The sequence below is a fragment of the Phaenicophaeus curvirostris genome, chromosome 5, assembly GCF_032191515.1.
Source record: "Phaenicophaeus curvirostris isolate KB17595 chromosome 5, BPBGC_Pcur_1.0, whole genome shotgun sequence".
Taxonomy (NCBI): Eukaryota; Metazoa; Chordata; class Aves; order Cuculiformes; family Cuculidae; genus Phaenicophaeus; species Phaenicophaeus curvirostris.
Genome location: NC_091396.1, coordinates 11,153,891 through 11,175,521, shown reverse-complemented (window position 1 = coordinate 11,175,521; position 21,631 = coordinate 11,153,891). Strand labels below are relative to the sequence as shown.

The 21,631-nt window shown below is 42.5% G+C and overlaps 1 protein-coding gene across 7 annotated transcripts in view; it reads left to right on the top strand.

The window, feature by feature from the left end:
- Positions 1-21,631, top strand: part of MICAL2 (microtubule associated monooxygenase, calponin and LIM domain containing 2) — a 140,120-nt gene that overhangs the window by 77,273 nt on the left and 41,216 nt on the right. For 4 of the 7 annotated variants that reach the window (XM_069857563.1, XM_069857562.1, XM_069857560.1 and 1 more), the window contains 3 exons: positions 955-1,141; positions 2,200-2,288; positions 2,590-7,118. In XM_069857563.1, the coding sequence (XP_069713664.1) occupies positions 955-1,141; positions 2,200-2,288; positions 2,590-2,976 (663 nt within the window). In that variant the 3' untranslated portion in view covers positions 2,977-7,118. Of the gene's footprint in view, positions 1-954; positions 1,142-2,199; positions 2,289-2,589; positions 7,119-21,631 lie in introns of those variants that run through there. The other 3 variants (XM_069857564.1, XR_011337495.1, XM_069857565.1) reach the window with 3 other exon arrangements.

Genomic DNA, 21,631 nt, shown 5'->3' with positions numbered 1-21,631 from the left:
AGGGAGATGGTGGTGTCTGTGGTAGAGGCAGGATGCTCATGTGTACTGACCTCTAACTATTCACCATACAATAATCAACGCAACATCCTCATACCTGCCTCTAATAAGAAAAGGGAGGTGCAGTGGCATCTAATCTATTTATAATTTATTCTTCTGTACCCTTAGCATGTACATCCAGAGAGGAGGAAATTTGTGGCAATTAAAGAATGCTAATTGCCACCCCCACCCCCCCCAGTTCAACCAAAACTTTCAAAATAGTTTCATGTTGTGGATATGGGCCAAATTTTAAAGCTAAAAATATTCAGAATGTCTGTGGTAGGAATTAAATTGGCTTTTAAAACAAATCAAGCCCCAGCCTGGGCTGTAAGCACAGGGGGAGCATGGCTGAGAGGGTAAGCATGTCTGCAGCAATGTAAATGGTAGATCAGACATGATCAATGAAAAGTGTCAGCCTTCCTTAAAGGATAAGCCTACATCTTCCTGTGAAGTGTGTATGAACTGAGTCTTCAGTGTGTGTATTTTCTTAGCTCCAAATGCATGTCTGTTGTTTGAGGCTCACAAGGTCTGCCTTTGCCCTCTTTGGAGAAGCACCAATGCCCACAGCTGTGAGACGCCAGTGCCTGAGCCAGCACGGTGCAGGGTACTGAGGGTTGGGGGCTGGTGCTGCTCTTGTACCTGTGCATTGGTGAACTCCCAGAGGGAAGCTGGATGTGAGTCCAGCTGAAAACTCATCCCTTGAAGTTCTTGTGATATCTGCGTTATGCATTGCTGCGTAAGCCTACAGAACTGCAGCAAATGAGTAGTAAAAAAGCTAACTGATGCTTATTTTAAGTGTCTGTGGAGGGATCTGTGTAAATCTTACAGAAGCTAAAGCAGCTGCCCACTTGATAAGAATTTATATCTGGATATAGCGCAACAGGTTTATGTGCATTTCCATTTTTTATCTTTTCACAGGGATCACTGCGAAAAGAATTTCCTCAGTCTATCGGGGGGAGTGACATTTGTTATTTCTGCAAAAAACGGGTATATGTTATGGAGCGGCTGAGTGCAGAAGGCCACTTCTTTCACAGGGAATGCTTCAAGTGTGAAATATGTTCTACAACACTCCGTTTAGGAATTTATGCCTTTGATGTTGAAGAAGGTAATGTAGGAACTATTTGAGAATATTTTAAAATGTCCAAGTATGGATGCTTTTAATGAAACTAGGGAAAAGACCTGGTCGAGTAGCTTGGGTCAATAAGAGGTCTGCCAAGTAAGTTGTTTGCATGCATGCTGATCTTTGAGTCCTTGTACTTGCTGTTCTACTCTTTCAAAAGAATCCAGTTATGATAGACTTGAGCTTTACATGAAGAAATCCTCAGTGGAAAATAAGTTGAGTGACCAAAATACAATTCGTCCAGTCACAGGTCGAAGCAGGATGTGTGTGTGTTATTTTTCTCCAACACTGCAGAGTTATTATCATCTCTTACTTATATTTGGCCATTAAATAATGTGTTCTATGTTGATAAACCAAGATAGTGGTAGATTTACACGGATGGGGATGAATATAGGTTATTTCTTTCAAGATGTTAGCACTTAAGACCTGAAAGTAGTGTTACTGGCCAGGCAGCAATGTAATTCATTCCAGTCTGCTGCAGAATGGGAACTTCAGATCTTGGGTACTCAATCCCACCTACAGCCTGGGAATTGGGGAATTTTTTGCCTCCTTTTTTTTTTTCCCCTTAGCTTAGAGGGGAATTATTGAACTGGGTTGAAATTCCCTTTCCACTTCCAAATCATTTTAGTAGATCCAGGTATTAACCTGGTGTCTTTCAACAAAAGTATTAAAGACTCAAGGCCAAAGGTGGTTCTTTCGCAGTCCAGAGAATCTTCTGCAAAGACTTTTTTGAACTGATTAATTGACTTTTTGCTGCTTGATGTCTTGTGTTGGTTTGTGACTTGGTATTTCTAGAACATTGTGTTTCTGCTGTACACTAATCTTACACCTGTGTGGTAGATAAATGACTTTGCAAATTTAACAAATGTGCAAATGTGTACTGTAAAAGAAACCCATTCAGAGCTGTGAGCTGTATAGAGTCAATGGAAAGATTCCCATTTCTTTTGCTGCCCATCCATTAATTATCCTGATTTCGTCGTTTTATAGATGTGAGTCACATACATATAGATTAAATACCATGGAATTTTTTTTTTCTCTTGTAGGTAAATTTTACTGTAAACCTCACTTTACACACTGCAAAATCAGTACTAAACACAGAAAGAGAAGAGCAACGTTACAGCTCCAGGGAAAGGTATGTGTTCATTATATTACTAATGCAGGAAATGTTGAGACATCTTCATCCAAAACAGGGTGCAGTACTTGTTTGTGTGTGAGAGAGAGATGTCCAGAAGCAGTAAAATCAATACTAAATTATAATTTTCTGGTTCTGTAAGTTTGACTTATTGTAGTCTGACTCTCAATGGAAATTAACTTTTCCTGTACAAAGTAACGTTCAACTTAAGAGGAACTGGAAATTGAAATACATATTAAAACTTAAACTGTACTTTCCATTTTTGGAAGTATAATTAACATTTTTTAATGCTTTATATAAGGAGGCAACAGAATCATGGAAGAAAGAGGAACCCAAACCTACAGAGACAGCCATGGAAAGCACTTTGCCTACTGCTAGCAGTCCAGAGGACAGGTCCTCAGGTATCCTGACTTCCTTCTTTAGGGACACGCTAAGCTGGCCCCTTCGGGTGACAAGGGATCTGCTTGACATTCCCAGACGCCTGTCTAACTGGATGCATGGTTTTCTGCACGCTACCAATCTTCATTTCAGGGACAATGCATATAACTATACCTACTTGTACGAACTCTTGAGCCTTGGTGTGCCATTTCTTTGTGCTCTTCTAGAGGTACTTACTCATATGTACCGGGAAGCAGAGCTATCACTTGAAAATGTGCTTGAATGGGTGAAAAAATTCTGTAGGGTTTAAATTCTTCTACGTGTCTTGCTCAGCTGTGCCTTTCAGATTTTCAAAATTAACAGCCTCACTGTTTTCTTGAGGGTTTTTTTTTGAGTTGGTTGGTTTTTTTTTACTTTTCATGCAATTTAATGTGTGACTTCAATGAACGGTGAATTCAAGGTGCAATCAAAATTTTCAATATAAAATGTACTGTATGTTAGAGCATGAAGGGCAGTGTCCAGACACATTTCCAGAACACAGAAACGGATGAAGGATATTTTATAGCATTTTTTTTTCTCCCCCTGTTTTATCCTGTGGTCAAACTAGGGGGAGTGGGAGGAGATGAGTTGATTTTAAAATCATTTGTCACTGTGTCCCATCCCCAATTCTTCCCCCGCCAATTTTTCATTTTGTTAGACCAAGAAAGAATGTGCATTCTTTCAGATGCTTGAGGAAAAATTATAATGAATGACTGGGTTTTGAAACCTGAAAAAGGCGCATACCTTTTTTTTTCTTGCTTTCATCTTTGCTTTGGGTTATGAGGTTTATAACTTGCATGGATATGTTAAAAAAAAAAAAAAAATCATGTACTTAGTTCATATTGCTTCTAGTCATGCCTGTTATGTTTCTTACATGTGATAGATACCCACTGCTGATAGTGGGTATAATCTGTACTGCTAATGTATTTAAAGGTTTGAAATAAATTGGAAGAGCAACTCTTAGTTGAGTGAAGACTTGATTGACACTGTAAGTCAAAGGAACTGGTAGTGTAATTAGACCTGACTTATTCCTCAAGTCAAGACTTTCTCATTAGGTGGCTGGTTTGAAGAATATCAATTTGTGGAGCACTCATCTGTAACTGAAATCACTCCTGTTGTGCCTCTAGGTAGGCACTGCTCCTATTGTCTTTTGGAATTTTTTAAATATACAAGTTTAGAAAAAAACAACAAAATCCACAAATGTATTCTAAGGAGATTACTTCTTATAGCTGGGTATTTCATTCATTTCAGTGTATGATGCTGATGGCAGAAAGGTGAAATTCTAAAATCTGGAGCAGGTGCTGAGTAAATTTCTTTTAAATACCTCTCAACAAGGTCTGCCTTAATCAGAAGGAGACACTAACATCTCAAATTCTGGTTTACTTTCAGCGTAGTTACCCAGTGAGGAAAGCATGCTCCCTGCCTGTCAAATACTTAAGTGTTTAAATTCAGAAGTCACTCAGGACTTAGGAAAATAGATAAACATTGTAAGATGTATATCCTAAAATGAAAAGCATCTGTAGCATTTATTTCTAGCCAAAAGAATGTGGTTTAAATAATAGGAAATAATGCTCAATTCAGTTAGTACCAAATTTGAGGATCACCTTTCAGTGGTCTGGAATGACTGGGCTGCTTATGGGCTGGCAGCATTTTGAATTTTTTATCCTGATGTGGGAAAAGATGATTTGAATTGTTTAGTTTCTTACGTATTGAAAGGAAATATATCCTCCATTTAAAATAAATGAAAAACTGGATTTTTCTTCTAGACTGACTTTCTTTAAACTACAAGGATAAAGCTTCTCACATTTTAGAGTGCTTAAGTATTCGAGGGGAAAATTGTTAAGTATATGCACAGAACTTGAAAGAGTGCTTGAAGAAACTTCTTTAGGTAGAAGGTAGTAGTCATTTGAAATAAGTTGTCATTAATGCCGAAACAGGTACTCAGCAAAACTCTGCTAGAATATTGACTGGACACTCCAACAATTATAGTAACATGGTGGGCGTCTGCATATATTTAGAGAAATGGGTCGTACCTCTTTTTTAGCTTTTAAAAAAACTACTTTGGAACACTGTATACTTTTAAATTTTTTGATAATTATAGTAATTGTTTTACCTTTTAAGAGAAAAAATCTGCAGTGTAATTTACCATGTTACTCCCACAACACAGCATACTGCTAAGTTTTAAAGTTTTAAAATTTGGCTTGCCATCAATTCTGATTTCAGTTTGTCAGCAGCACAATCTTTAGGAACATTTTCTCCTAAAATTTTCCCCTGCTGTTTACTACCGGAGACTTTCTGCTTCTCAGTAGAGTAAACATAATGCTAAACTTGCAGAAAATTGTGATGAAGATACTTAGAGATCTCTGATGTCCAATTAATTTAAAGCAAATGAATCTTATTAGTAGAAAGATTAGTAATAAAATTTAAAAATAAAAGGATGGCATTGGCTTTATATGTATTTATATAATGGGAAAAAAATCCCTCTATTCCCACAATAAATCCAGGAACTTGCACACTGAAAACATTTTTCTGGGAAATCTTGATTACATTGGATATTCCACAGGGAGTTGTTGGGAAAGAGGTTTTTTGTTGACATTAATCTAATTGATAGATTTCTTTTTTAATCTCCTCATTTTAATAGTTTGCTAGTAAGATTCATACCTAATTGTCCTCATTCATGATCTAATGAAAAAAATTGGTTTCATTTTGGCCTGTTCTTCTTTGTGCCTACGTAGTCTTTCAGATACTTTTCTATATAACCAAGTTAAGTTCCGTGTTTTTTTCCTGCTCTCTTCTCTGTTAATCTCCCTCATTACTTTTAGTCCAATTCGTCATTCCGGTGCTGCACCCACTTACTGGCTGAAGCCTTTCTGCTCTCAGGTGACTTTTTCCGCTTGCCAGTTCCAACACTGTGTGACTAACACTCTTGTTGTTTGACAGCATTTCATTGTGTGTTTTTTTAAGACTTTTGGAGCAAACTGTGTGTGTCTGGTATATTAATGGATGTGAGCTTTGGCATGACCGTTTAACCTGTTGCTGAGTTCACAATTCTAGAAAAGGTAACATCTGCACTCTCTGTAGAGAATGTTTTTCTCTCTGTGTCTGTGCATGTACATTTCCTTGTGCCTTTAAGGTAAGTTAGGCAAGTAAATTGTTTCTTGAAAGAACCAGTTAAAGCCTTATTTCTTTCAAAGGATTGAAGGAAAGATTTAAAGTAAGGTCAGGACAAGATTAGCCAGCTGATTCTCCTAGTTACCCAAAGCATCTGCTTCCATTGAGCTCAAATATGCAATGAGCAAGAAACGTCTGAGCCCTGTGGCAGTTTTCTAAGCCCTTCTTTGCTTTCATACTGGAAAAGTACAATATGAAAGGGTTCTGTTGAAAAAGTAGCCAGAGCGATGCAAATTTCAGTCTTCCGCCACAAGTAACGTAGTAGGCAGGCCTAACAGTAATAGACGTGCATGCTGCTTTTAGTAAGTAATATCACAATGCCAAGTTTATATAACTAGAGTGTTTTGGTTTGAATTGTTTTGTTAAGTAATTAACTAGGACCTATTTGCCACTCTGATTAGTGGACTTGTCTTGCTGCATGAGACGTTGCCACCATTCTCCATGACATATTTGCATGATTATGCTGTGTGTATTTCTTCCATAAGTTGCAGTATATGTAATCACATCTCAGTAGTCTAGAAGGGGAAATAAATCCAAACAAGAGCCAAGGGCTCGGTCTGACAAGCAAGTGCGCTATGATTGTGGTTGATGTGGTCATGACCCAGACTTCCCAGCTGAAGATCCCTTTCAAAGGGAAGGGCCTTCAGGAACTGTTCCAAGCACAGTTTTCAGGAGGGGCCAGACATCCTCTGCCGCTTGCAGGAATGGGGAAGGGCTGCAGGGTCAGAGCCCCACACTCCTTAACTTGCTGACCTGTGTGTTTGCATGACTAAATCAATAGTATTTATTTGTGTGGGTATCCTAAAATGTCTTAATGGCTTTGAAAGTCCCCACGCTGTGCCCACACAGAAACTCTGTATTGTAAGCATCACTTCCTGCACAAATGCTTAGGACGTGACTTCCTATGTATTTTGGGGCTGCGGTGTTTTGCTACGAAGTTCAGCATGCTTTGAGATGAAGGATGTAAAGGTCTGCCATTTCAAACAACTTCCCACTGCTGTGTTTTTTACCCTCTGTTGCAGAGTCTTCCTAGCTCTTCTTGGCCAGTGAGGATTCTGTCCTTCTCTTCCTAAATCTTCTATCTTCATTTTACTTTTTAATCTTAATTGAATATTTTTATTAAATAGTTTTTAATGCTGTATTTAAATTTTCACATGGAAATTCTGTATTTTGCACACAGTGAAAATTGTTTTAGCTTTATTTATATCTGCTGTAAACAAAAATAAATGTAGTTCTTTATAAGTCTCCTTGTTTCATCTCTTCCTTTTAAAAATATTTCCTGAGGACAGAGACTTAATAGTGACTTCACACTTATTTTGCAAATTTCTGTTGTGGTGGATGCTGTGGTGTTATCTTTGTCGTGGCCTGACCAAAAGGTCAGAGTGTTTCACTATTGTGGTATAATTGCATATGTGTCCCTTTTGAGAGAGAAATATATCAGGGTCATTGACAACTCATCCTACCTGCTTCAGATCAGGAGGTGCCTGGTGTTGGGATTTATGCTTTCTGAGAATAAGTTGAATACACAAACAGCACTTGTTCCCTTCTCTTTGACTTCTGTTATCTTTCCTTATGTTTTTATTTTACGTATTAAAAAATGTCATAAAGGTCATGCTAAGTTATGTGTGTTTGGGGTTTTATGTCATGTACAGGAAAAGCAGGTAATAACTGTGGGTAAAGCTTTATCTTTGCTACTGGCTATGGAGTGCTATGTGCAAGCTGCTTGTATCTTCTGGCCCCTGGAAGCTGCAGCTAATGGTGACCTGTTATCTGTTAAGAGTAGCTTTATTTCATTTATTTATTTAATTATTTAGCCTTCCTTTGCTCTCTCATGGTTTGTTTGGTTTTTTTTTTAATAGTTGTAATTTTTGCTTTTAAACCTGGTGTAGTGGTTCTTTTTAGACAGCAGGTTGTCCAAAACATCTTTGCTCCCCATTACTTTCTTTCTTTCGTTTGCTCTGCAGTCCTTAAACTGTAATCTCTCCCTTTGTATTTCAAGACAAAAACAAACCCTAGAAAGAATAGTCCTAACAGTTTAATGGAAAGATTGGATGAGCTATTTTTGTTAAAAGTTAATTCAAACTGAGCCTCACTGGGGTTGTTGGAATGACAAATGAATTTCTTAGAAGTGTTGTTAAAGACAACATTGCTAAAGAACAACAAACGTTATTCCCAATGAACTGTTCCATCTTCCCTGCCAAAGGAAAAGCCACTATGCACAGTAGAAAGTTTGCATAGGGGGGAGATGATTTGCATAATGAAAACATAGGGTAACAAATACCACTTAAGACAATACTTGGCACTTAATTGCAACAGGCAAAGCAATTTGGGTAAAACTAAATTTACTCTTTGCATGATTTACAGTTTGAGGGCAGGCTCATTTCTTCCATCTTTACTTGACCATTTGAGGCAGAGGCAGTGACAGGGAAACATCAGAAGGGGTTTTGTGTCTACAGAAGGTGATGATTTGTTTGGCACTAAAGCTTTGAGAGGCATCAGATGTTCACACTGTTCTCAAAGTTCCGCTTATTCCTGCTAAAATACCAGTACAATAACTTGGAATTGGGGTAGTGTTAGAGTCTAGATTTGTTCTCATTGTGTTCCTCTTGGTGGCACAGAAGGTCCCAATAAGTCAAATCACTAGCAAATCCTATCACTTAGAAGGCCATGCCTCATAGAAAACAGTCCCTGCCCTGGAACTCAAGTGGATGAGGCAGGACATAGTGTACAGAAATAAACGGACAAAATAAGCAACATGAGGGGAGCAAGACTGTGTTAGTTCCCTCACTCTCAGTCAAAATCATTACACAATAAAACTGGCTATTCCTTGTTTTGCTCCCAATAATGCTGCTAGAGACTAGAGGGTGAAGTTCTGTGTGAATTTAACAAGCCTAATTTGGGACTTGTGTCTTCTGGCCACTTGAGCAAGCCCTCTCTGCACATAGGACACTTGAATTCTCCTACTGCTCTTGCATTGGGTTCTCTCCAGAAGCTGCAGTGTTCTCAGTCTCCAGCGAACACACGCTGTTGTAAATGCACCCAAAACATTAATGCTTTGTCTCTCTGTATAGCTGGAACAGCCAGCAGTGCTTGCTTGAAGGGCAGACGAGCTGTGACTCCCATCTAAAGCTGCTGCTGAACTGGGTGCCTTCCAGAAATTATGGTTTCAGAGCAGATGATACTAATGCCTCTTTACATAGTTAATACTCCCTAGGGCTTGAAAGCTACTTGATATTACGGATGCCATTATAGCACTAGAAGTGCAGAGGTGACATTTGCTGTGTCTGGCAGGCTTAAGAAGTCGCTCTGTCTTCCCTCTTTTTATACTGGTTCAAATGGGTTCTGAACGTATCTGTTGCCACTAGGACGAATTGGATTGGAAATGCAGACACATCTGCTTTTTTTTTTTTTTTGAAGAAACAGGCTAAAATTTCATTCTCAACACAAGGTAGCATTACCTGCCTAGATGTCTGTTACTGAAAATCAGGCATGTTAGAATTCTGTAAAGGTAACCTTCCTTATTTGTATAATTATGCTAATGCTTTACAATTAAAATTCTTCCACTTTTTAAGCATTCTTGATTTGAAAAAAAAAAAGAGTACAGACAAAACTTCTTAGAATTGCTCAGATGCAAACATCAGCCTTTCATTAACTGTCAAGAAAAGTAACTTCTGTGCCTCTTGGTTTCTTCTAGATTGCTACAGCCATAAAATGTCATTGAGAGTTGCTTCTGTATGTATTCCAGCCTCAAGAAAGAGCCATGGTCTGTGTTTTCCCACAACATTATGGCAATTAGTTACTGTAATTGGCTTTAATTCATTTCTGGTTCAGTCATTCTTCACATTCCAATCAAAACAATGAGTCCTGAAATACACTGATTTTTGCATTAATATTTATGTTTTTGAAGGCAGGACATGTTTGCAGATTATTTGGTTTTTTTGCATGAAAGATCATGTTGCTGAAGATTAGACAACATTATGTATTAATGCTTGATCCTAGTATACATATTAGTCATGTAAATATTTGCAAAGTCTCTTTCCTTTTTTTTCATGATCTGTGTTAACATAAAGAGAAGGGAGGCTTCGATTTCATCAGTTGGTGAGCTCCAAACTTGATTGAAATGGATGGAATTTCTAATTTATTTTTTTTTTAATGTGACATTACAAAGAGGTTTTCACAGTGCTGTAGCCTTGGATTTGCTCTTTCAGCATTCCTCCTGCAGGTATTCATTCACAAATTTGTTTTAAGGTTTTTGGTGCTTTGAGTCTGTGTGTAAGAAATATTTTGACAGAAACTTATCACTCTAGAGACTGAGACTGTTGTCACTGCACTCTGAATTTGCAGTTATTACATGCATTAATGTACCAGACTAACACAGATTGCTCTATTTTTTTACCCTAAATTATAGAAACAGTGTGTTATCATAGCAGGTTTTGTTTGAGAAGCAATTTTCTATAAAGAGATACATTCAGCATATCTAGTAAGTTTTCAGTGAGTTGATTTTTCCTTTATCTCTGTTAATTTTTGCTTAGTTTGTATAGAAGTATAAACATGCACTGTCCTGAATGTATTCAAAGGTCACGTGCTTCAGGCTTCCTCTTGCTTTGCCAGCTTCAAATTCCCTGGTTAGGTTTTGTGCCTGAATTCAGAAATGTCTGTTTATCAAGTTAGTATTGGATACTTTGAAAAAAGTGTTTTGCTGCTGAAGAACTTCTGTAGGTGCTGGCCTGGGCCTGTCGGGGAGTGGGAGAAAATAGGATCCTGGTGTGGGCACAGGACAGGGAGGAGCCCAGCACTGGGTCATGGGTAGAGAAGGGGCAGCAGAAAAGCTGTTGCCTTTACTGTTTGCTGTTTGTTAGCCACCATAATGTGGAAATTACTTCTGTAGGCATATGAAGCAAGCATGAGGAAAAGGAGAACTGAGGCAAGAGCTGACATCTGTGAAATGTCAGGCATTGTCTTTCACAAGAGTCCTTCTTCAAGGACAGAAATCTGCCTGGCAGTTTCTCAGGTGTTATGAAAACTCAAGTTTGGACAGGACATCGGTTTGGGAGTGCTGTTAGAAGCCCTATAGCCTCCTAAAGCAGATCTGTTGAATACCTTGATGGGATGTGTTCGGCTTCAAAGTGAAGCATGCACCCTTCTGTGTTTTGAAGCTCAGGCTATATAGGGCACAGTTGAAGTTGTAGCAGGTTTGAGCTCAGGTTTCACTCCAGTGTGGGCCAGGTAAATAGTACATTGCAGCGAGACCAAGGTCTAAACAAGCTGGAGGTGTCATGGTTTCTCGATCCCCTTCCACAGTCCCGTGCAGGCTGTGCTTGCCGGGTCAGTGCTCTCTGCTCTGTATCTCACCCTTGTGCTGGCTGGGTTAATTTCAGCTCTGCTTCTACAGCACTGGTATAAAGATGCCTTCCTTCTGCCCAACAGCTTTCTTAAAGCGCTGCTCTTTTATAAGCAAGGCTCAAACTACTTTTTTGTTCTATTGTGCAGTAAGAGGTCAGAGGGGCAGTGAAGCGTGTTGAGCGTGCTACAGATCAGTTTGTGGTCTGCTGACTGAATTTCTTAATGCCAGTTTTTTATGCCAACTGGTGTTTGCTTTCACCATCAGAGCTGCCTACGTTTATGAGTAACTGCGCTTAAAAATTGTTCAGTCCTGTTGTTGCCTTAGTCAGTAGCTCCATACAAGGCCAGGCAGAGTCCACTCATCCTGTGAATGAATTATGAGGTGACACAGCTTAATGGCAGGCTAAGAGTCTCAGGATTGCCAGCTGGAAAAGCAGGACAGAAGTTAAACTGGGGTCTTTGTGGGGATCCTATGTTGTACTGGGCCAGTTGCACAGCAGGAACGGCAGGCTGTGTGCCAGCCTCAGGTGCCTGAGTACCAACCTCCCTCTACTAAGAGCAGCAGCTGGGCTTTCAGTGGTGCTTTTCACCTGAGGACCTGAAAGCCCTTTACCAGTCCTGAATGACTGGGGCAGCTGTGGGTGAGTATTGCTCCTGCTTCGCAGCCATCAGGGAGTCACAAAAACGTGATATGTCAGAGAAGCTAGAATGTCACATCCCAAATGCAGGTTGTGATACTGAATTCCAGCAGGTTTCCTGTCCCTCCTGGCCCTGAAAAAGGCTCACGTGCAGATAGACAACATAGGCAGAGCTCTAAGAAACTGGTCATTCCTTGTCTGTTTTCTGAGCCACAGGGCTGGTACTGAGCTGCCTGCAGGGCAGGGCGATTGTGGCAGGGTCCCCTTTTACTGCCTACAGCAGGTATGAACAATTTCTTATCCATTCCAAGGGTCCAGCTGGGGGTCTCCACCTGCTCAGTCACCAGACTTTGTGTTTGATATGGAGGGACCCCCAGGCTGGGCGGATCAGGGTGCTCTCAGGGGCACTTTCTTGACCTGTCTCCCTGCAGAAATTCTATACCTGACCACTGCTGTGCTGGGTGTGTTGTGGCCCAAAGCAGAAAGGTTGATATAATTTTAAAATTTATTTTAAAGATTTATTTTTTAAAAAATTATTTTAAGAATTTACTTATTTTAAAATTTGCTCTGATTTTTTTTCGTCTGCCTTCAGAAATGTTCTCTGGATTTGTATTAGTTAAGTTTTCATACTCCAGTTAGCTCAGCAAGGCTTGCTCCCCCTTTTTGCCTGTGCAGGGCTCCCGTTTGGTCAGACTGGCCTTAGCCAAGAAATACCGCAGGAGCTCTCGTTGTACCTTACTTAAAAATGAATGCCCCTGTCATGATTTAAGGCCAGCTAAAGAGGAAGAGGGCAGATAGACGTGAATGCTTCCAGCTGCTTATAGCACAGCAGCACTGACTTGATAGGGAGGCTACTGCAGCTGCCTTGGTTGGGGATTTTTCAGTGGAGCATCTTTGACCACTTTTGTCCAAGATGGGCAGAGGCACACACAGAGCAGCCTCTCCTGACCAGAACTGATAAAGCACAGCTGCCCTGAGGCAGCTGGTGTCCGAGGCACTTGGTCCGTCACTCCCTGTGGGGAGGGGAATGTTGTTTGGCAGAATGCAGCAGGCTTTGTGCTGTTGTGGACAGTGCATTCTCTGCCTGAGGCTGGGGAGAAATGGCTTTTCCAGCCCAGCTACCCCCAGCAGGGGCTTGGCTCTGCCCAAATTTGGCTGGTTCCCGAGCCCTTGTCATCTCCTTGTCAGGTCACAGTAATGTGGTTTGCCTGACGCTGGTTTGGCAGATGACTCGGGAGCAGCAGCCTGTACAGAAAGTCAGGCTGCCTTGTCAAATAGGACTCACCAGTGTGAGTAACACCTCCTGCTTATGTCTGTTGGCTCTGGCATTATCAGTGGGGGCACTTACTGATGCTGGAGCGATCAGTGCCTTATAAATGGTAATCATAGAAGGTGCTGAGAGCCATCTGTGAAGCCCCAGGGGGGTGGACGCTAAGCCCCTTTGGAAAGGGCCTCTCCTCTGCCACGTGTACGGTGGCACGCTGCTCCCAGGCAGGTTTCTGGAGGGAACCCGTGCCAGGGACTGTCACAGGATCGTGGTGTTTTCATCAGCTAAGCAAAATTCATTGCAATCGCGCTGCCAAGCATGGCATAGTGTGGAAATAGAATTCAGTGTTTCTCTGTGCAGGGCTGAATTGGCATCGTGTGCATGAGACACCAGCATGTAACTCAGCACCTTTCCCTCATTAAATGGGACTGGTGTGTTGGCAAAGCCTCTGGGACCAGGAGAACAGTTGTGATGATGTATTTATCTGTTTTGGAGTAGCAGAAAGATCTTCTGTGGTTGTAGACTACATTTAGGAGTTTGTTAGTCATGGAGGGGCAATAAGCATCTCTTGAGATTTGAGCTTTCAAAAATCTGAACCTGAGCTTTTTAATGGAGTGACCTAGTAGAGCTGGAATGACCCAGCCACGCCAGGTAGTGTGTCGTGGTGCTGAGATCATGAAACAGTGTCAGTCCTAGCTATGGGTCTGTACAGCACAGTGCTCTGTGCAAACCCTCCCCAGTCCCTGCAGGCACTGGCAGTGACACCCTGCAACGCTGGGAGGGGGTTGCTTTTTTCCAGCATGGGGCCAACAGGCCCACGCAGCAATGCTGTTCCTGTTTAGCTTAAGCAAAGCTAGCTGTGGGGGAGACCTGCTCTGTGTTTCTGTCGGTATAACTGCCTTAAAATCACTTCAGGAGAAAATTAGTAGCAATACTAATTGCAGGCTTTCAGGGCTTTAAGGATACTCACATAGCTCATGTCTGTAATAAGCAGCGTGTCTGTAATATTACAGACAAGAAAGATCTCTGCTCTGCTGTGCTTGGCTATCAGCTCTGCTCTTGTACCTGAGGGAGGAAGGTGAACTGAAATATTTGCAAAAGGACTTGAGTACCTGCTGAGAGATTTTCTCCATCCTTGTTTGAGCTTCAGGATGATTTGTGGGGCTGCCCCAGCAGCAGAACTGGGTCTCAGCTCTGTTCGCATTGTCACTCTGCCATGCTCCCACCTTGACCATTCCTGCTGGGGATAGAGCCTTTGCGGGAGGGTGGCGCTGCTTGAAGGTTTTAGATGCTGGAGTGGATCCAGAGCACTGAGGATGCTGTCACAAAAAGTAATTAAAAAAGATAAATTGAGAGAGAGAGAGAGAGAGAGAGAGAGAGAAAATTGCTTCTTAGGTTATGGTCGATCATCACCGGGTGTTATTCTGTAAGCATGTGAATTTTACAAGCCTGTCAATCATAGTTGCAATGATCTTTCAGTGAGCAGAAGAACCACACTGAATTTGTATGCTTTTTGCTAGTATGAAGGTACCTTGAGTTTCCTGCAGGGCTCAGCCATGTCCAGAGACATGAAGAAAAAATGTCTCTTCAGAACCCCTGCAGGAGGACTGCTGCTCGACCTGTCTATACAGGGACCTCCAAACCCCATTATTATGTTCCTAATTAGAGGCTGCTACTTTACCAAGCCATAAACGAAGTACAGTTTGTTTCTCAGATTTGATAATCAGCTTGAAACAGGCCCCTGCTGATGCACCAGCCCTGCCTGGCTCCTGCTTGGCAGCTGCGCTGAGAAGGGAGCATCTTCACATAGCCTGTCTTCCCCTAAAGCGGGATGAAGGGTTTTGGAGGGCTGGGGCTCTGCATGCAGACTGGCAGGCCAATCCATGACCTAGCTGTGTCTTTCCAAAGGCTTGGGTTGCTTTGTTGCCTTTTCTGCTCCTTGATGCAAATTTCCCTGAGTTGTGCATTTTGCTTAGCTACAGCCTCTGTTGGGTGAGTTCCTGCAAGTCTACCCAGAAGCTATTAACTGGCTGAAGATGGTCTTACAGTCCAAATGTCTCACTGCTTTATGTGTAGTGAGTAAATGTTGTGGGTTTTGGATTATTAGTGCTGAGGGAAAAACTGAGGACTTATGCTGCTTGACCATATCTGTGCAGCTGCAATAAGCTCCACCTCCGAGTTTTGTAAACCCTTCCAGTGTCACAGAGATCTTGTAAAGTCTTTGTCACTCACTGGCTGCATCTCTGACTCATTCCACCCTTGGCACAAAAATTGCTTTCTCTCAAACACAAGAGCGAGATGGCATAATATTGGATGGAGAAAACTTGGCACATCACTTAATGGAAAGCAAAGGTGTGTTTTACTGGGAAGAGATTTGCATCCATCTGTGGGGTCTGCAAGGGTTTTTTGGCCAAGCCCGTAAGTTGGAGCAAATTCTGAACAGCCCTGACCTCTGGGTGAGCACCAACCCGAATGTAAGCCCTGCAGATGAAGCTTAAGGGATATTTCTCAATTACCACATGGTTTAGCTAAATCCTTTCACTGCAAGGAAAACAGTTGTTTCTCTCCCAGTGGAGGAGGATGAGGTAGGCTTTAAAATACAGACAAAGGAGAAATTGTTTATCCAAATTTTTCATCGTATTTGAGTGGGAGGGCCAGATGAATACAGGATTGTTCTGTCCAAATCACTTATTCTCCTGCTGCTGTTTAAATAACTGAATATCACTGACTTCCACTGCTTGCATAAAAAAAACCAAATCCAAAAACCCTAAGGCCATGTTATTTGCTTTCAAAGCAAGTCAATCGGGGACTGTGATCAGGAGAACTCAGACCAAGGCAAGGCACTTGCACTGAAGAGATGGGTGGTAGGGCTTGTGTGTGAAGGTGGTGCTGCCCCAGGACACCAGGATCAACCATCCATGCCCCAGGATTGTTCTGTAACTGATGATGTGAATGCATCAGTATATTGAACATTGCTCCACATTATAAGATGCAATGCAATTTTTTTCTGCATTAAAGGGCTTCAGCTCTATGTCTTATTTTTTCTAGCTGTAACTTTGCCAAAGGGACAACTTCCTAAAGCCTCAAATTGCCCTTTGCAGCAGTGATTATGGCAAAGCAGAGAAAGCGTGAGTATTGCTGTTGTGAACACAGACAGCAGAGGACAGAGAGGTTAAAATAGTTTCCCCAAATTCAGTAGGATCTGGCTTTCTGGATGTTTTGGAAAATTCCTCTAAATTTGTTTATATTGTTCAGGACAGTATGTAACAGAGGAACTGAACTGAACCCAAATCACCTGAGCAGAAACTTGTTTTTTTCTTGAAGTGGGGGAGGAAAAAAACCCCAAAGTTTTGTCCTGCTGGGCTGCAGTCTGGTAGTAAAGCATATAAACCTTCTCTAGGCTTTGGCTGAGCAGGCAGTGTGTTCTCCAAAGGCCAGTGGCCCACACCATGCCATGATGCAGCATGCCCTCTGATGGTGTGTTCATGCCCTTGGGCTGGTGATGGTAAGAACAGCTCAGCCATGAAGTATGGCCACTAGCTGGTATGCTTCAACCCAGCTTGACTCTGCGCTCTTGTTGGGACCTATGGTTTTGTCACGTGGTTTAGGAGCAGAAAATGTGAGGCCACTTTTGTGGTACTACAGAGACTTTTCTCGCTGCTTTGATGAGCAGAGCCTCTCCAAGACCTTGCCTTTGGCCAAGTCCACCTGCTGTGGAGCCAGAAAGATGTCTTCAGTCCCAGAAACTGCCCAGCTCAATAGCAGAGCCAGCCTGTAACTGGGTGAGGGCTGTCAAGGTTTGGAGTTGGAAGAGGAGGGAAGTGAGCACCCAGAAGCCCGCTGGCTGGCAGCCGGTAGTAAGGGCATCGCCCTGAGAAAGGCTGCTATAGAGAGGCAAGCAGGAGGTAAGGGATCAGTTAGGCAAGGCATAGTGTTTGGCAGGGGGGAGGAGAGAGAATTGGGAGATGAATGGAAAAGGCAATGGTGTGGCCAGAACAAAGCACTGGCACAGTTTGATGGATGAGGGAAGATCATCATCTGCAGATGACGGTGGAGTAAAAAGGCTAACAACAACTTAAGGCATGGAAAATTTAAATTCTCTTAGTCCAATCAGGCCTTCAGATGGCAAGTAAGGGTTGTGTAAGTGTAGTCCATAGAAAAGAGAGAATGAACACTGGGCTTCCTAGGCTGCAGAGGACCTATAGCTTGTGTCTGAGCAGAGCCAGGACTGCCCCCCTGCTCACTTCCCTTCAGACGTGGGCAGGAAAGCACCAAAGGACATGAAGGATTTGGAAATTAGCACATTGAGTCCCTGGCTTACTCATACTGACTAGCTTAGGAAATTTCAGCACCTAAAAAATGCACGTCAGTTGTTGTTAGGACATTTCCACTTTAACTGGCCAGCAGCATGCTGCGAGATACTTGTGGTGTGTGCTGCCTGTCCCTCCCATACAGTCATACTCGCATGACAGATCTGGTCAGCTGACTGCGACCTAAGATTAACGCCTTCCCATGCACAGCTTGTCCATGCCCCCAACACCCCCCCACCCTGCCGCTAAATTATTTGAACGTTTTGGCAAAGGATTAGCAGGGACTCCAGTCCAAAGTATTCTAAGGAGCTGGTGTACTCACTGCTGGAGATCTTTAGCACGCTGAGAAACAGAGAGCAGGAAATCTGAAGTGAGCATGATGGAAATGAAGTAAGATCTTACGCAAATGCTATTTTGAGTGACTGTTTCCTGAGAACTGGGTTATCCTCTGATAGCGTCTGGTGCTGCCCTGCGGAGGTCAGTGGCACAGCACCAGTTTGCATCGTCAGGAAATGGAGCTGTGCCTTTTCTGTCCCACAGACCGGATGCCTCTTCAGCTTTTACATTGTATATGTTTATCTTAAAAAGTTCAATTCCTCTGACTCAGTCTTTTAGCTTCTAGTAGAAAATCTCCTGTCCTAGGGAGGAAACCTGATGTGGAGCAAGAATGCCAGTTGGCCATGGAGGTGCCTACAGCATCACAGGATGCCTGGGTAATTCCAGACAAGTGGCTTGGTCCACCTGCATGCCCCTTCCCCTTTGGGAATAGCAATAAGGCCTTTTTGTTTGTCTTCTGGTGAAGTAGGATAACATGGTAAGTACAGTCAGGCACAGATTTATGAAAAGACTTGAGCACTAGCAGAATTAGATATCTTGGAGCTTATGTGGGAATTGCCACCTTGGATTTAGGAGCTGGATGTCCACCTCAATCCTTCCACAAGAGCTGGAGTTTCCCCAGAGAGCAGGGGTGGCAGAAGGGGCTACTGTACATACCCAGAAATGCCAAAAAACTTAGGCTTGTCCCCTGCACAGCTCAGCCTCCAGTGAGGCTCTGTCTGCCTCCTCCATGAGGAGGCAGCTTGGTGTGTGACCAGTTAGTTGCAATGGTCACTAGAGTTGCCAGTCTGAGGTGCTTAACTCTCAACCTGCAGTGTGATGGAAATAAGGACACAGATGTTTATAGGCTGGTTTCCACCCTGGAGTCAGGTTTCCAAAAAAAAATCAGTGTTTTCCCATTCAACATCACTGTGCCAATATCTCCCTGAGGACCTGACTGCCAGTGCTGTATGGATGAGTGGCTGTCCAGGATGCAGGGAGAGCTGTAGGGCTCCCAGATGGAATGGAGAGGTACAAAAGATGTTTCTTATTTATCCTAGTATCTGTTCAGGAGGATACACACGTGTCTTACCTTTATGTAAGTACTCAGCCTTTGGGATGATTCAGAAGAAATTAGTTCAGAAAGCCCTTCTTAGTTTTGTGCAAAAAAAAAAGCTTTCTCTGTAAATTCCTTGCTTATATCTGATTGTATTTCTCTTTTTTTGATACTCCTTTAAAATTAACAGCAGTGATGGCCAGCAATGGAGTCAGAGCTTATGGCTGATTGGATTTGTTTGCATTGCTATGGAGAAGCAGGTAATAATTGCCAGGCAGACTCTGGGCCTGCGGAGCCTCCAGGCTTTTGTTTGAATTGGCCACGCTCTTCCTCCGTGGTGTTTATGTGAATCCAGCAGCAGCTTGTCCCTGCTGTCTGTACTCAGTCCATTCCTTGCTCTCAGGGATTGAAATCTCTCTCTTGTGAAAGCCCAAAGTGCTCTGCCAGTATCAGTACCTGCCTGTGGGGTTGGAGGTTCAGTCCAGTGCTGTGGGAAGGGCTGCTTTCTAGGGCAGACCAGTCAAATTGTGTAATTTCATCAGAACCTATAAAAAAACCCTAACACATGGGCATCTGGAACGTCTTTGTCTTTTGTTTGAGCCCAAGGTGCAGCCCTGTGATGAGAAACAGTGGTACTAACTTTAATCTTTTCAAATGTCCTGCAGAGTGTGTAACCTGCTGCTTGAGTTAATGCATCCCACGCACTGAAACACCCAGGTGGTCCACTTTCTGCTTTTATGGAGTTGAAAGTGATGCAGTTGTTTCAATTTTATGTGACACAATACAAATATTGATTAAATATGTTACTAAAGAGTTTGCTTTCTAATCCAAGAGTGGCTTGGGTTGGAAACCCCATGGGCAGGGACATCTTTCACTAAATTGAGGTGGATGCTGATGTGGGATGTTGATCAGTATCACTGTGAACGCAAACTTACCTTGCTTAGAAAGAGTTTAGCTGTCTAGCAGATTCCTTAGAGGATCAGATTCTAGGTGCAGAACTCAAGAAAGAGAGATGCCATGATACCAAAACAGACAAGGAAATTTAAAAAAAAAAAAAAACAACAAAAAAAACCAAAAAAAGCCCAAACAAACAAGCACAGAACTATATCTTTTTAGGGAGAGGTGAAGATGCCATCTGTCATTGTCATCTGGTGGCCTGGATGACACCCTGAGGTCCCTCGTCAACTCTGAAAATTGTGTCTACAATGATTGAGAACTGGATGTGTGGCTGTTGCAGAGAGACTTGTTGACTGGAAGTCTGCTCCCACTCAGGAACCACATTGGGAATCGCTTTAGGTAGTCTGTCTGTGGCTTTCAGTGCTCTCCAGCTGTGTGTCTGTTAGTCATAAACATATTTTCTCCTCTTTCCGGTTAGCGTGGTAGGGAAAACATTAACGCATGGGATGGGGAGGGAATACCTACTGAGCAGGCAAGTAAATGATTGCAGAACTAACTTTCTTTAACAGCCACTTGCAGTGATCTTGTGCTTATTGTTAGTGTGGGTACAAAGTTTATAGACAGAGCTGGCAAACTTCTGTTTGGTTTTCTTTGCTCTGATTTCCATGTAAAATACAACATCTTTTAAGGAGACTGTTGAGTGGAAATACTGCAGTTTTACAGGTTGGCTCACAATACTGCTTTGTACTTTGCTTCTGGTGAGTAGAAATGGCACATTGTGGTCCAGCCCAGCTGTGGGGGAGAAGAGGCTGCTCCTAAATGGGTTTTATGCCCCTACATGTTGAAGGGCAGCTGTGCCCTGCTTGACCATTGGACTCCTACTCTGGCATCCAAGCACTGTCAGGCTTGTTTTGTGCTGCCTATGAGCAGCTTTGAGGTGGATGGCCTGGTTGGGCCAAAGTATAAGACATAAAAGTTAGAGAGGGATTAATTTTCTCCATCTCCCAAAGGAAATTAAATGTCTGCGGTCAAGAAACACATGGCTGCTCTGGTGTTAGTGAGCTGGATGCAGAGCCTGAGCATGTGTTTTCACATGGGAGCATCTTGCTCTAGAGAAACAGTGAGCTCCTCCTCCTTCCTCCTTAGCTTCTTGTACATAGAAGTAGCATAACTAAAAAGAAAAAAAATATCAAAAAACAGACAAAATTCTTTTGAGCAGTGAATTCTTTGAGTTTTCAAGCCAAGAAAATATTAACTTCTGTGAATGGTGAAAAATTAGAGCTCACCACAGCCATTTGAAAAGTGCAGTACCCTGTACCACTTGGGAAAAGCATATAGTCAGTAAAACTACTAAAAAAATTACTGCAAAGCCATGTTACTCAGTCTGTGAGTACAAGTAAGAGAGCCTCACCTGGCCAGCAGAAGGGTTGTATCTGTAGAGCAGTCATCCCTGCCACCAGCAGCTGGGCTTTCCTCAATGATGCTTATATTCATAGTAAGAGGATGAGCACAAACAATAACTGTGGGAGAGATGCAGAAGCACAGAACACTAGTTCTCTCTTTCTAGGGGAGGATGGAAGCTACTTAAATCATGCAAAATAAAGGTGTGGCTCTGCTGCTGCAGATTGTTTTGAGAACCTTGTTTCACAGATCCACAGACACGTTAACATGGGGAGGGGACAGTGGTGGATGGACCATGCAATTTGAGATGGAGTTAGAGCTCAGTGCAGTGCAGGTTGTGTCCCAGGGCTGGTATCTCTCAGATATGAGGGAACAGCCATGTGCAATGGCCCAGGGGCAGACACAGGGACTACAGGTGGGGAATTGCTGCTTTGGAGGGTCCTAGGGGACAGTGTTCAGGCTCTGCAGTGTATATAACCCTCCTGATGAGTCTGTGACTTGCTTGGAGCACTCCTACTTCTGGCAGG